The sequence below is a fragment of the Phyllostomus hastatus genome, unplaced genomic scaffold, assembly GCF_019186645.2.
Source record: "Phyllostomus hastatus isolate PE091 unplaced genomic scaffold, TTU_PhHast_1.1 phas_contig_58, whole genome shotgun sequence".
Classification (NCBI taxonomy): domain Eukaryota; kingdom Metazoa; phylum Chordata; class Mammalia; order Chiroptera; family Phyllostomidae; genus Phyllostomus; species Phyllostomus hastatus.
In genome coordinates, this window is record NW_025333916.1 from 43763374 (window position 1) to 43778647 (window position 15274).

Sequence of the window (15274 nt, forward strand, 5' to 3'; positions counted from 1 at the left end):
TTCAACAGGCATAAAAGGACTGTGACACTGTTATCAAAGTTTGTGAATACTTTGATCTCATTACCGGCCAGGACAACTAGTTCATGGACTAGAACCAGTACTAAAGTAAGTGTGAACAACAAGAGACACAAAGATACTAGAAAGGAAAAGAAAAAGAGAAGGGAAAGAAAAGGGAGGGGGAGGGAGGATGGAAGGGAAAGAAATCTAAGAAATTTGTAAAATGCTCTTTGCTGTCACCAGAAAACCCACTCTTTGTGCTCATGAAGTGAGAACATCTTGGCTTCAAAAACTTGAATGTACATAAAAAACTAACATCAGGAATGTTAATTCTGGACACTGAGTTTGAAAATAGAACTGAACCGTGTAAACTCTGTATCAATTTAGCCAACACAGGAATACCAGAACTGGGACTGCACAGATCACAGCCATTCGCTGGCCTGTTTCAGGGAATGGGCCCCATAATCCTATGCTTGTCAAGTTAAGTGTCTGGTAACTAGCGCTTGTACCAGAATTTCAATTTTTTGAAAAAATAATTTTTTAAAGATTATATTTATATATTTCTAGAGAGGGGGAAGGGAAAGAGAAAGAAAGGGAGAGAAACATCGATCAGGTGCCTCTCATACCCACCCTGACCAGGGACGGAACCTGCAACCCAGGCATGTGCCCTGACTGTTAACCGTTAATCCAACTGGCGACTTTTTGCTTTGCGGGCTGACACCCAAACAACTGACCGAGCCACACCGATCGGGGCTGAAATTTTTTTTTTTTGAAAAAATAACTTTGACCCTCCCTCAATCAAGGTAGCTTTTAATGATGCAATTCCAGATTTAACACATGAATAAGACATTCTAAATTATTCCCTTAAAAAAAAAAGTCCTAGTGCCAAATATTTCTATGCCTTTTTATTAACTGTCAGCATGAGGGCATTTTGGTTGGGGGAGGGAGTGAAATGACACCTCCCCTCACTCATGATTTTTACATCTGTGCTCCTGTGGTTCATTCTGGTCTGTAATGATGCATCATGTTCTCTTGATGGCACATTTTCCCAGACTCTCTGCTTTGCCTCCTCCAAGACATTTGGGCAAATAAAGGAAATAAAGAATCCTACCAGATGGCATTCATAGCCTTACCTACTCCTGCTCTGGGTTCCCCAACATGTGTAAAACCACCACAAAAAATTCTCCTAAATAATTATTTGCCCTGGCTGGTGTGGTTCTGTGGACAAGGATCACAGTTTGATTCCCAGTCTAGGGCACGCACCTGCGTTGCAGGCCAGGTCACCAGTAGGGGGTGTGCGAGACACCACACATTGACGTTTCTCTTTCTCCCTCCCTTCACCTCTCTAAAAATAAATAAAATCTTTAAAAAGTAATGCTTTTTTGTAGTCTTCTCCCTAGAATTGCAATGAGCATGCTGGATGCATGAAGACACTGTTATCTTTAGCGTGTGCACGCACGCACGCGTGTGCACACACACACACACACACCCCACAGGAAAATAAAGGACAGAAGCTCTAAGTGCAAAGGTTATTTGATAATTAAAAGTTTGCAGAAATCTGAATCTGTTTTTCAAAACCATGCATCAGAAGCAGTTTTCATCAAGACTGGACTTTAAAAAAGTATTGAAACTTCTCTTTGAGATTATTTTTTGGTATTAAGGATTTTATACATAGTGCTTTTGCTCTGGTGTGTGTGTTTAAAAGAAAAAAATAACAAAATTAAATCTTAGGAAAGCCCAGTGGTGACACCATGAAAGACAGTGCAGATACTAACCAGCGATACAGTGGTAAATAACACCACTGCTAGAATGATACAGTCAAGAACTGGGTGGGGGGGGCACCAGAAGCAGAGAGCGCTCCAGGTAGCAGTCAGCAAGCAAACAGGAGCGAACCTCAGTCCTACAACTACAAAGAGCTGGATTCTGACCCCACATGAGCTTGACAGAGGACCTGACTTCCAAAAGGAAAGGCAGCCTGGGATGAAATTCTGATTGCAGCCTTGGAGGACCCAGGGGAGAGCACCCAGGACTCGATGCTTGGACCCCTCAGCTGTAGATACCGTGTGATGATTAGCATGTGTTGTTAAATCTGCTAAACTTGTGGTAGTTTGTTACACAGCAATAGATGACTAATACAAAACCTCTGCATGCCTTCTCTACCCTATTAGATGTTTGTGCCTTAAATCCCTGGCCAGTTAGAATAACTCAGGTGCAGAAGAAAATGTCCATACATACTCTCCCCTGTTGAGTGGTCCTGAGGTGATACCTAAATACTTGTCACTGATCTCACATTGGTCAATGTTACGGACTGAATGTCTGTGTCCCCACCAAAATCTTAGGTTGAGGCGCTAAGGCTCCAAGGGATGGTATATCTGGAGGCAGGAACTTTAAGAAATAATTAAGCTGAGAAGAGGCCAGGATAAGGGGGCCCCACAATGGGATTAGCACCTCTGTAAGGAAAGGAAGAAAGGCCAGCGCTCACTCTCTAACGACCCCCCCAACCCACCATGCGCAAACACAGAAAGGAAGCAAACGTTTTCTTGGCCACTGGAGGCTGCCTGGCACTTAGTTGCTCACCAGCAAACGTTTGTTGGCTGCCTGAATGAGCACACAGACACTTAGGATCTGCTGTTTCAGGGTGCGCCCCGACAAAAAAAAAAGAGCCCCTAAAAAGTCAAGGACTTCCAATCAAATGCTATTTTGGAAGATGATGTTGGGCATGACCCCAAGAGCCTGGTTCCAACGTTAAAGAACAAGTGGTCAGCACCGCCACAGAACACAGAAGCCCATGGCACTGCCCCACACCTCTCGAGGTCTCGGCGGGCCGTTCCTTCTCTGTGACTTTACCTTCGTCTTCCCCAGCTGCCACTCGCTGTGGGAGGAGTCGTAGAGCTGCAGCAAGGCCGCACACTTCTCCCGGACATCCTCGGGGGCAACCGCACTCCTCATCAGAACTTTATACCTGCAAGGCAAAGGGCCCAGCGTCACCTTTTTCTGGCATTCCCCCTTCTGCCAATCCCTTTGAAATGGAAGATTTAGTCAGCTCCGTCTTGCCTCTGGTAAAAATCCTGAAAGGGTCTCCGGACGGCATAGCCAGCTTTGCGGATCCTCACCGTCTCCAGCATCCCGGAGTATCGCAGCTGGTTCAGCACCACCGCCTGGTCAAACTGGTCTGGCATCTGAAACACGCGGAAGGTGGGAAGATAAGGTTAACGAGGCCACCCACCACGGCTGCACACACACGTACACCACGTACACATGCGTGCACGCAGGCACAGTGAACCCACACACAAAAAACTCAGAAAATGAATCCCACCCCCAGCTACCCACCACCTAGCTTCAACCCCCATCACCCTGTCGACCCGGCCCCATTTGTGAGCCCACTTAATGCCCTTCCTGGGATTTTTTTTTTTGAACCAAGTCCCAGATATTATGCAACCTCATTTGCAAATGTTTCATTTTTAAGCATAGTCACACCACCATTATCGTAGCTAAGATACCAATAATTCCTTGATATGAATAGCCATGTTTCAATTCTGATAGTTTTACAAATATCACAAATGGACCACCATATTCAATGCTATGTTTCCTAAAGAATCTGAAGTGCCACGCAAATATCACTTTATTTACTTTTTAAACTTCAATTAAAGTATATAGTGACCTAGTAAGGGACAGAGGAGAGGACAGCAATGGAAAATAAAGACAAAAATGAAAAAGAATTTAATTTTTCTCAATTTCTAGTCAAATACCCCCTTGAAGGAGAGCTCCATACAATGATCACTAAGTAAATTAATCCCAGAGCATGCAAATGAAAGACTAAGGAAACCAAGACTTAGCATTCTGCAGTGTGTTCTCTCACCCACTCAGCTGCCACACTAACCGGCAGCGCTCACAGGACAATAAGTCTTTCAGAGCAAAGCCCAAAAGTAGGCCACTTCCCATTCACTTTTTTGTGGGCAGTGATTTGTTTTTTAATTCAAATACCCATTCCCTTTAATTAATTTGGATTTTGTTATCCTACACAACTGTGTATAAAATGGGTGAAAGATAGTGCCATAGGCTGTAAGAACACTGTGTGAAAGTGCAAAATAGGGAAACTAGCTCAAATTTGAAAGCCATAAAAACAGTCAGTCATTAACACAAAATGAGGCTGAAAGCCACGTTACTCTGTACACTCTCCAAATTACCAAAACCTAAAGGTGAAGCATGCTTTGCACACCTCCCTTACAGCTTTTGATGGAATAACTGCCATCACCTCCAGCAAGCTAATACTTAACTTACTTACAAACACTGGTCAGAGCGTGTTTGCTCAGCAGTACCCAACAGTAGGGTGGCCAATAAACTAGGGCAAATGCTCTATGAATTCTAGCTCACAGGTTCTCAGTCTTGATTATTGCAAACAGCCTTACAAAGGTAGGAAAAACATAAAACTGTGCAAACAAAATTACCCTTGGTTACTGTTCTACCTTAGTATTTGGATTAACAAATGGAGAGAGGCAACTGCTCTGAAAGCATTTGGTTAGAATGCCTGCTCTATTTCCTCGGGAATGTAATCTGACAGCAGCCAAGACTAGTACAGAGCTCATGTACAACAAACACTGAATAAAGCATCCGACTTAGTCAACTTTGTTCAATTCAGAATCAGAGAAACCTCCTAATTCAGTACATGATTGTTCAATGCTCCCAAACTTCTTAAATAAAAAAAATCATTCAAGCTTTCACCATCCCTGTCCCATACTGTTGTTCCTTGCTTCTTTTCTTCCAATCTCCATTTAACAAAGTCCATATAATACCTTAGTTTGGCGCTAGTTATTAAAACATGCTAAAATCTATCACCCAAGCATTGCCCCATACAAAAAGTTCAGCGGCACTTACCATCTTTCAGTCTCTCCAAGAAGAACATTCCACTTTCAGTTTGGCTCTGGGGCCAAAATTCATATGGAAAAACAACTGCCACACTGACCTTTTCGCCACAGCTAAAGACACTGAACAATAATGAACACCATTCCTGTGCTTTAAAAAGTGCTCGGTTGCCATGACAACCCCTGCCATTCTTGGCTAATTAGTGTGGTGTGGTTGTAGGGTTTCATACAGCCCAGGGAGGGGAGGGAGGGAGCCACCAGGAGCGGCCGCTCTCTCCAGGCACCCACTGAGATTGTGTTTCTGCCCTTTCATAGAAATGTAACCAGCGGAGTGGGATCTACAGGCAGATTGTCACCAGGGGCAACCCACAGGGCTATGATGAGGGGGGTAAGCCTGTATTTTTCACTGGTGGTTCTCTTTTGAGTTTTCACATCCTTTCCCGGTGAACTGAGACCGGACAAGTCACAAACTTAAAGGCATGTTGCCCTTTAAAACTCACGAATGCACTCCAGGTCTTCAATGGCAACTAGCTTTCCAAGGCTGAGTTCACCCCCACAAAGACTGCCAGCAGCGGACTGACAGTGAAGTTTTGGTGGTGACGGGGTGGCCTGGGAGTAACAGCCACATGCTGGGGCAATGACAGACACGGGAATCTAGTCTTAATCCACTTACTGAATAGTAAAATAAGACTGAATAGTAAAATAAGAAACTACTCCTTGCGACCTTCTGTGATTCATGCTCTGGGGAGGATTAAATACCAAAAGGGGGACTAGATTTTTTTTCTTCGATCAACATCCCCCACCAGCACTGTGCATTTGGTACAACTGATAAATCTACAGCGGCACAGTGTTGTCACCCAGAGTCTGTAGCTTACGCCAGGGTTCCCTTCTTCACATTCTAGGTTTTGGTGACCATATACTGGTACACATCCATCATTAATTCTGAGGAGTTTCACTGCCCCCAAAACCCTCTATTTTTCTGCCTATTCAACTCTACAACCCCCACTGCTACTCAACACTAATCTTTTTCTTGTCTCCATAGTTGTTTTTTAAGACTTAATTTTTTTTTACAGTAGTTTTAGGTTCACAGCAAAATTGCGAGAAAGGTACAGATTGCCCATAACCCCCTGCCTCTACACACTGCACTCAGAAGGGCCGATTTTATTTCCAAGGGCCCTGAAACTTAGGAGGGTGATGAGTACACCAAACACCACTACTTACAGCAGAATGCCTAATACAAAACCATAGTAAATACTGAAATTAACTTCTGTGGGAATACAGGATAGAGAAAGTTACTGAAGAGGGTTATGGGCAGCTCATGAACTTGAACCCAAGACTGACCCAGAGTTTGAACTCTTACAAGCACTATTAAATGCTTGAGCAGGTGGGCTGTTCCACACAGAGCACACAGCACGAATGAGTGCTAAGAGCCGGAAAGAAAACCTGGCATGTTCACTAGTTAGTCTGAGAGAGAACACGGGGAGGTGGGGAGGAGCCTGGGCTGAGGGCAGACACAGGGCTCAACCTACATGGCCGTTGTTCTCAAGGTTAGTGTCACGCAAGATAAGGGCTTGGACAGGAGATGACCATGGTCAGACCTATGCCGTAGAAAAATCTTATTGGCAAGGGCAAAACTAGAAACTGTTTTGATATCATGCAAATCATGAAATGTTCAGCCATTACAAAAAAAAAAAAAAAAAAACGACCAAAGTAAAGATACATCAGTGGGTTCTCAGGCCTTTCACAAGACGATAAAACACAACACAGAAATTACAATAATCTCATTAATGTAAAACAAACTGACTCAACCAAAAAAGCTCCTTTACTCATGTATGTGTGTGTGAGTATGTCTAAGTATGCAGGGCACAGAGAAGTACAGAAGGAGATATGCTGGGCCATTACTGAGTGGGCTATGGGTGGTGGGAAGAGGAGACAGATAAAAATAAAGGTGAAGAAAAATATTAGGCTGTATGAAATACAAAGAAGGAAAGAATCCCATATATACAATATGAAAAATTTCAATATTGCTCTGTATCTTTGAAGACATACAAAAGGCAGTATGGCTTACAGGGTAGAAATCAGACCCAGAATGGATTCTGGACGTCCTGTGTGAGACTATGTAAGGAGGAGGAAGAGGGCCAGGAGACCAGGGAGGCTACTTTCACGTAGAAACAACCCAGATGTCTGCCAGCTAATGAACAGACACACCATGTGGGACGTATCCACACAATGGAGTATTACCTGGCCGTGAAAAGAAACCAACTGCAACAGGGACGAGCCTGGAGGACATTACAGTAAGTGAAAAACTCCAGTCACAAAAGACCACATGTTACCTGACTGCATTCATATAAAATGTCCAGAATAAAAAATCTGCCGGCAGAGAGTGGCGGTGGTTGGGCTGGCGAAGGGGGTGGGGACCCAGAGCGGGCACAGCAAAAATGGGCGGGGCTTTCTTTTTGAGATGATGATAATGTTCTGAAAGTGACTGTGGTGACGGCTGTGTGTGTCTGTGAATATACAAAACGCCGCTGAACTGGACACTCTCGAGTGGTCCATTGCGTGGTAGGTGAATCACATCTCAATAAAGTTGCTTTTGTTTGTTGTTGTTGTTGTTGTATGTGTATATTTTCCATGAAAGTATTTTAAAAGCCAGCCAGACATGGAGGCACTTAAAGTGAACAAGAAGGGGTGGGTGCAAGAGTAAGTCTGCGGCCTGGAGACAGGATTAAATATATTTAGTTTCAGGTAATCTAATTCTACAAAAAAATGAGGACCGCACCCCCCACCAACAACCTGAAAAAATAAGATTTCAGAATGCCTAGACAAAACAAATAGAGCATGCTAAGCCCTCCACAAAACTCGATTATAGGCGAGCCCCACCTTCTGCAGCTTAAAATCTAAACAGAGGACAACAGGATGGGGGCGGGGGGTGATTTATAACAAAAGGACACAAAGAAAATTCGTTTATGTGCTAATGAATGTGATTACCCTGAACATTACCCTCGCCTTCCATAACTTCATAAATACCACATAAGGAAAATAAAAGGTGTGACAGCAGACTTGGAAATCATTACCTGTCTACGGTATGGGGACATTCAAGCTGTTCTTATTCAATTAAGAAAATAGACTAAGTTTATTACTTATTACCTATGGACCCCTGAGGTTCTAACTATTTGAGAGATCTCACAGAAACCAACTGAGGACCCAGGCGGAGGGGTAGGGCGGCAACAGCCAGGGATCCAGGGATTCAGGGAGAAAGTGCTGTTTTCTGCTCCAAAGGTGAAAGTCCCACATGCAGACTCAGGTGATGATGGGGAAACCAGCACTGCAGCCAGCCTGAGCCCCTCGGTCTCCCCCAGAGAACCACATACCACTTGTCACTCTAAGAGAGGACAAGCTAGACAGGGACATGGGACAGGCACATAACTGGTTCCTTTTTCACTCTGCCACCATCCATTGCTATACAGTATCACTTAACCTAGATAAATGAGATTAACTCTTTTAAAAAATTTGGTTTGAAGGGAGAAAAGTGAATCTCTCTAGAAGAAATGGCATGCTTTATTTGATTATAAGTTTGTAAACTGACAACTATATAACTCACTGTAATTTAATTAAGCCCTACATTGTGCCGAAGGAATTAAGGCGAAATAAACTGAAGTTATAGTGATTAAAAGAGAAAACAAAGTGGAAGATGCATTGTATTCCCCCTTTTGCCTTGGCTGACAGGAAGCTCAAGTTAAATTTCATTCTCATTAATAACTATTGTTAAGTAGGTATTTTTTATTGCCTTAATTTTTGAATGACTCTTCATAGATGTTAATCAACAGATATCTCAATTCCATTGAACATACATTTTGAAAGTCCAAAACAAATCCATAAAATGCTAAATACATTAATAAATTTTTAAAAAGAATTCTATTATGCAACATCCAAAGACCTTCTGTTGACAATACACACAGAATTTCAAATTCGTGTTTAGCAGCCTCATTTATGTGTGAGGCACCACCTGCACCCCTTCAATCCATAATACCACCTGACCCCCAAAACCCCGATGGAGCAGGCTGTGGGGTAACATTGCTCCATTCTACAGACGAGGAAACTGGAACTGAGCAAGGCTCACTGACCTGTTCAAACCAGTTTCAATATTTGCCTAAATCAAACAATTAGCAAGTCTCAAAGAGCTTTGCATGCCTGAAAACAGGTGAATCAAACTGGCACACAGCAAACCTATTTTCCTAGTGATGTTATCAAATTGGCAGCGTATTTCCACGGGATACAATTCTCAAAGGAATTAGTTGGAAACTTCTTTAGGGGAAAAATTATGCTGGAATCCTGGATTCTTCCCTTTGATCACTGAACACCGTGGAGCAGGGGATGCACAGCGCACTGAGCCTTAGAAGGAGGATGTAATACATTAGGTATACTGTATCTGCATACCATTATGGAATGTACCTCTACCCGCTTCAACTTTAGCTACAAACAAGCAAAATAAACCCACCTTACCTTTGATCATCCTTCTTCAACTTTAAGAAGTCAAAAATCCCAGAAGTCGATTATGTTGCACTAATCAAATGATCATTCCCAGCCCCACACTAAGACAGTCTTACTAATTAACAAAGAAACCAATTAAAGAAAATGTAAGGCCTCTTGATCATTGTTTGCTTTCTCTGCCACATCAAACTTTCAAAAGCGGTGAATAAATATTGGATAAGAAATTTATCAGGCTTCAAACAGTTACTAAAAGCTCGGTTGGTTACGAAAGCAGCGATATGATTTTCCTGACCTTGAACAAGCAGGAAACAAAAGCCAACTGAACTGGGGAGAAAAGTTCTCAGTACTCACAGTGGTCATTTCTCTCCTGGGCTGTGACACATTTTACACAGTTGTGTCCACTTTGCTGATGCTCGCATTTTGATAAAAGGCAGAAACTAATTTTCCCTAGAGAAGAGGCAACAGCTTCCGAGGTGAAGAACGGGAAGCAACTAGGTTACAGGTTCCGCCAACGGTCAACCACGGTGAGCCCGCCCTGAAGGTCAGAGTATGGAAATTGCTCGCTCACCAAGCACAGCCTCCCCTCCAACACACACACCTCTGGCAAAGCTACGAGTTCTCACCCTGAGCAAGAAAACCCCAACTGTTACACCTGGGAGTGGTTGTGCTCACCACAGATCCACCCAGACCCCAACTACTTAAGGGGAAAGGTAAATTTGCACACAAGTAACACACACGTGCACCTGCACACACACAAGTCTTTCTCGGGCAGATCTGGCCATATCCCACCCCTGCTTACAAACTTCCAGCACCCACCACATTGAGACAAAGGATTCAGTGCACAATAAAGGCCCCCATAGCATGTCCCCAACCCACCTTTCCAGTCAATACACCCCCACGCATACCCTAACATTTAAGTCAAATTATAGATAACTAGCTGTTTGACCAAAACCTTCACTTCCCGCCCCACCGCAGCTGAACTAGCCTCTTCACCTGAAACATTCTCCCTCCGTCTCTCACTGTGTGGAGTTTCAGAAATTTCTCAAATGCTCCCGCTTTGGTACACTGTTCCTGATGCAGCCAATTACTGCCAGCTATAACCGACGCCTCCCCTGGGTTCCTGGCACAGGAAAGGACCTGGAGTGTGCTTTCCCCCTCAGGTCACTTATGTTTGCATATCCAGGAGACACAGTCTCGGGAACTCCCCATTAGAGAATAAAAGTCTCTTAGGGGAGAAGCTGAATTTTACAACTTGCTGGAACCGATGTACCACATACATACACTTATACTCCTGTGTTGCATAAATAAAACTGTGGTTCTCTCCACAGCTGTTTCGAATGCACTTGTGTGCCAATGACTTCGAAGACCTATCAAAAGTACTGTACACGAAAAGAAAACGGGTAAGTTGGATTTCATGAAAATGAATAATTTCCTCTGTGGGAGACCCTGTTAAGCAAAGAAAAGATAAGCAACACACTGGAAGAACATTTGAAAAATACAAATCTGAAAAAAGATGGTATACAAAACATACAAAGAACACTTAAAACTCAACAATATGAAAAAAAAACACCCAAATTTTTTTAAATAGGCAAAGGATCTGAGTAGACACACCACTCACAGATATACAGAGGTGACTTCATAGCATATGGAGATATGGTCAACATTTGTTGTCTAAGGAAACTGCAAATTAAACAATAACGACATGCCACCATATACCCATTCAAATGAGTAACACCCCAAAACTAAAAATACCAAATGCTGGCAAAGATGCTGGACGAAAGGAACTCTAATTCACGGTGGGCTGACTACAGTCAATTTGAAGGCAGTTTCTTAAAAAGCTAAACATAGTTTTAACATATAACCCACAAATCACATGTACATAACTGAGTCGAACCCTTATGTCCACAGAAAAAACATGCACATAAATGTTTATAAAAACTTTATTTATAACCATAAAACTGGAAGCAATCAAGATGTCCTTCAATAGGTGAATGGGCAAAGAAACAGTGGTACATCCTTACAAGGAAACAGTGTTCAGATTAAAAAAAAAACAAACTCTCAAGCCCCCCAAAGACATGGAAGGACCTTAAATACACAGTGCTAGGAAAAGAAGTCACTATGAAACGGGCACCTAATATTTGATTTCAGTTAATGCCACTCTGAACAGGACGAACCTACAGACAGTGGAAAGATGCGAGGTAGCCAGGGTTTGGCAGAGGGATGACTAGGCAGAGGGCAGGGAAATGTCAGGTAGGTGAGACTGTCCCATATGATACTGTGACAGTGGATACAGGACTTGACAGGTTTGTCAAAATCTGCAGAACTTTACTACGTTGGAGTGAACTCTAGAGGGTCACCCCAGGAAATGATGCAGATCGACACGAAAGAATCTAAATGGATGGCAAGTGTATGAAACAACCTCACCGAAGGGCTGAGGTGAGGACGGGGCTGGCTTAGGTAGCTCCGGAAACAGAGCCAGTAAGACCCAAGACAGAAGGAGCTGCACAGGAGCACTGCGTGCGGCTGACAGAGCCGTTTCCTGACAGCACCGGGTAGCAGTCCTGCTAACACCACACAACTAAAGAACTGGGTGGCGGGTGGTGGGACCCAGGTTTCTCGTTGCTGGAGTGAGAATTCTACGGGCAAACCTTAACGAAATGAATTCCATCCTAGTAGATCCGGTTTCGTTTCATGAGCACAGCAGCAGAAAACTGTGGTTCGGACACTGGCTTCGCTGTCACTTTTGAATGGCTGCCTGCCCGGGGTCCAGGCAGTCCTTGAGACGTGTTTCTGGAGAACATGCCCCAAACACAGCTCAATGCCCAGTTAGTTACTTTTCTCAGCCGCTTATAGAGCAAAACCACAATATGATGCTATGGGAAATGGTTTAGCTGCAAGATGTCATGAGTAACTTTTCAATACACAGTTTAATAAAAACAAGTATACAGGAAATCGGGAGATAAAAGTCGTCTCCTTTTCTCCATTCAGTTGCCACTAAATGACAGAAGAATGCACGCAAAGTTTTACTTATTGTTTTTTCAGAACTATAGCGAATACATACAATGAAAAACCCACAGTGCTCCTGGGGAAAACCATTTTTAGCAGCTTCCTGTGTTTCCTCCCGGATGCATCCTATGCACCTATAAACACTGTGCATGCATGTGGATGTGTGTGTGTGAGCGGGCCCACATGCACATATAGATAAGCACGTGTACACATGCTTCATTTTTTAAAAATGCAAATAAAAACACATGCCGAGTTTTGCTCTTTTCACCAACAGAGCCTCAGAGAGTTCTCATAGAGACAGGCCCCCCTGCCCTTTTCACAGCTGCACAGCATGCCACCAACAGGGGGTGTTTCATCAGACGTTCCCTACTGACGAACATTTAGGTTGTTCCTACTCTTTTCTGTTTTCTCTCCAGCTGTTACTGAATGGGAGGAAATAAAAAGGTGGCCCAGCAGACACCCCCGCCACCCAGAATCCTCTTGTTTTCTCAGTGAACACGTCCTGTGCTGTGGCGGCCACCAGTCGGGAGCGCAGCGAACCGGCCACTGGTTCTGCGGGCGGGGGAAGCTTCAGAGCCTGCTCCATCTCCAACCTGCCTCTGCCTCTAAGGAAATGTGATGACTGGCGAGGTGCCTCGGGTGTGACACTGGCTTTGCTCTGTAGGAAAGACTACACTACCAGCCTCCCTCCATTCCCCATGTATGTAGTGTCAATATTAGTTCATTTTAGTCCATCAGTTAGAAAGTGATTACTGATGAGAAGATTCTAGCAATTCAGTTCTGCCAATTTTCTACCATGTTCTTCTAGTATGTTAGACCATGAATATTTGGGACTTTATCTATCACATTCTACAATAGTCACTTAATATTTCTTAGTCCAAATGATGGATAGAAATCTAAAGGACTAGATTATGATTTTTAAAAAGGCTATGTCTTCAACTGGTAATTTGATAGTAAAAATAGCACTACCTACCTCTTACCAGGAACTGTTTCAATTAATGTAGAATTAAGCACTCCGTATGTATGATCCCAATCTTTATAATTCTCTGTGAATTAAATCAGACTGTGCTGATCACATTAAGTATGTGGTTTATGACAAACTGAGCAACCATTCAGGAAATGCCATCAACTAACATTTGCACAGCACGTTACACCTTCCGAAGCCCTTCACATACAAGATATCATGTGCCCATCTCTACCTCCCTGCGAGGTGGGCAGGGCATGAGTATTTTCATTAAGTAGGTCCACAGAATGTGAGGGACCTGGGCCACATTCACTGTAGTTACCAACCTGGAGGAGCAACAGATACCCACCTCCAACAGCACAATCCCTGCAGATTCTGCCAAAGCTTCTCTAGAATGCAGTGGCTCCTCTACTTATCAACAAGTTGAAGTCCAAAGTCACACCCATGTGAGCAGCTGCTAGAATCACCTGTGACTGGTTGATCGAGTCCAAGTGCTTCTGCTCTGGTGCACGGACTGCCTTCTATTTATGAACCTCTGTGGTGGGGGTGGTAGCAGGAGTAGTACTAATTCCACCAGTAGCAACAGTACTACTAATAGTAGCTGCAGCAGTTATGGTAGAAATCATCACAAAGATTAACGTGTACCTTCGTACTTATTGTGTGCCAGGCACTAAGCTAGCTTCACCATGCCAGCCTTTATTTAGTGTTAGCAACTCTAGCAGGTAGGTATTACCATCACTCCCACTTTACAGGTGTATAGCCTGAGGCACAAAGAAGTTAATTAACTGGTCTCAGGTCACCAAGCCTATGCCTAACAGCCAGTTTTCAGACCCAGGCCCAAAGACAGCGATGGCTAGTCAGCACCAGGCATCACTAGGTAACTGCCTGTCTTGCTGGGTGCCATTCAGGAAAGGGGGAGGGCAAGTTCCTGCAGCTCCGAGGTATTCATTGTTTCACAATGGAGTTTGTTTCCTGGTACATTTTTCCTGAGTATTCTTGAATGAAATTCATCACAATAGCTGTCTTGGTAGTGGACTTTAAGCCAAAACAGAAATCAACTTCTGAGAATTAAAACAGAAATAAGACAATACATTTTAACTAATATAATTAGAGCAGGGGCTGGAAAAAAAATACAACTGCATGCCCCACCAGCTCGCGCCACCTGTTTTTGTGAATAAAAAGTGTTTTTGGAATGCAGCCACACATTGTCTATGATTGCTTTCACACGACATTGGCGAAGCTGAAATACTACCTTGCCAGTTACAGAGAAAGTTTGCTGACCTGCATTAGAGAATGAAAGCCAGGCAAACTGGGCAAACTGAATTGCACATTAAAGGTAATTATACCCCAGACTGAAAAAAAAAGTCAATATAAAAAATATAACGTAAATTTTTCATTAATAATTTTGAAATTTACTAATGTTGAAATGATAACACTTAGGATATAGCAGGCTAAAATATATTATTAAAACTAAATTCACAAAATGGATCCCTCTTTACTCTTTTAAATGTGGCTACTGGAAAAATTTTGATTTCCTTATCGGACTCACATTGTTTTTCTAGTGGGCAGTGCCGCCGCACTAAATTAGGCTGAGGCCTTGGCCTGCCTGGGCAGTGAAAAGAACAGCAAGGGTTAACATGGCAATTTTATTGGCATTTGTTGATACCTGGAGTATGTTTTATATCAATGGACTGTGAGACCATTTTAAATAAGGCTTACAGAGAGACTAAAATTACTTCTTACAGAAAATATTATCTATCACTCACAGGTGAAAAGCACTCACGCAAATGTGAAACAGAAAAGACCCCAGGAATAGTTTTCATGAGACTAATAGACTCGACAAATATATCAGACATGGAATTTCCATGAACTTGATTCTCAAGCAAAATAAGTTTATTTTCTTTTTCCTAATAAACTTATATTCAGTTTCCAAAGTCACTCCAAAAGATTCCTA

General features: G+C 43.1%; 1 protein-coding gene across 2 annotated transcripts in view; it reads right to left on the minus strand.

The window, feature by feature from the left end:
• Window positions 1–15274, minus strand: part of MYO10 (myosin X) — a 191653-nt gene that overhangs the window by 31006 nt on the left and 145373 nt on the right. For both annotated transcript variants that reach the window (XM_045847792.1, XM_045847791.1), the window contains exons 20-21: window positions 3052–3176; window positions 2845–2959 (exon numbers count right to left, since the gene is read on the minus strand). In XM_045847792.1, coding sequence (XP_045703748.1) covers window positions 2845–2959; window positions 3052–3176 — 240 coding nt within the window. The remainder of the gene's footprint in view (window positions 1–2844; window positions 2960–3051; window positions 3177–15274) is intronic.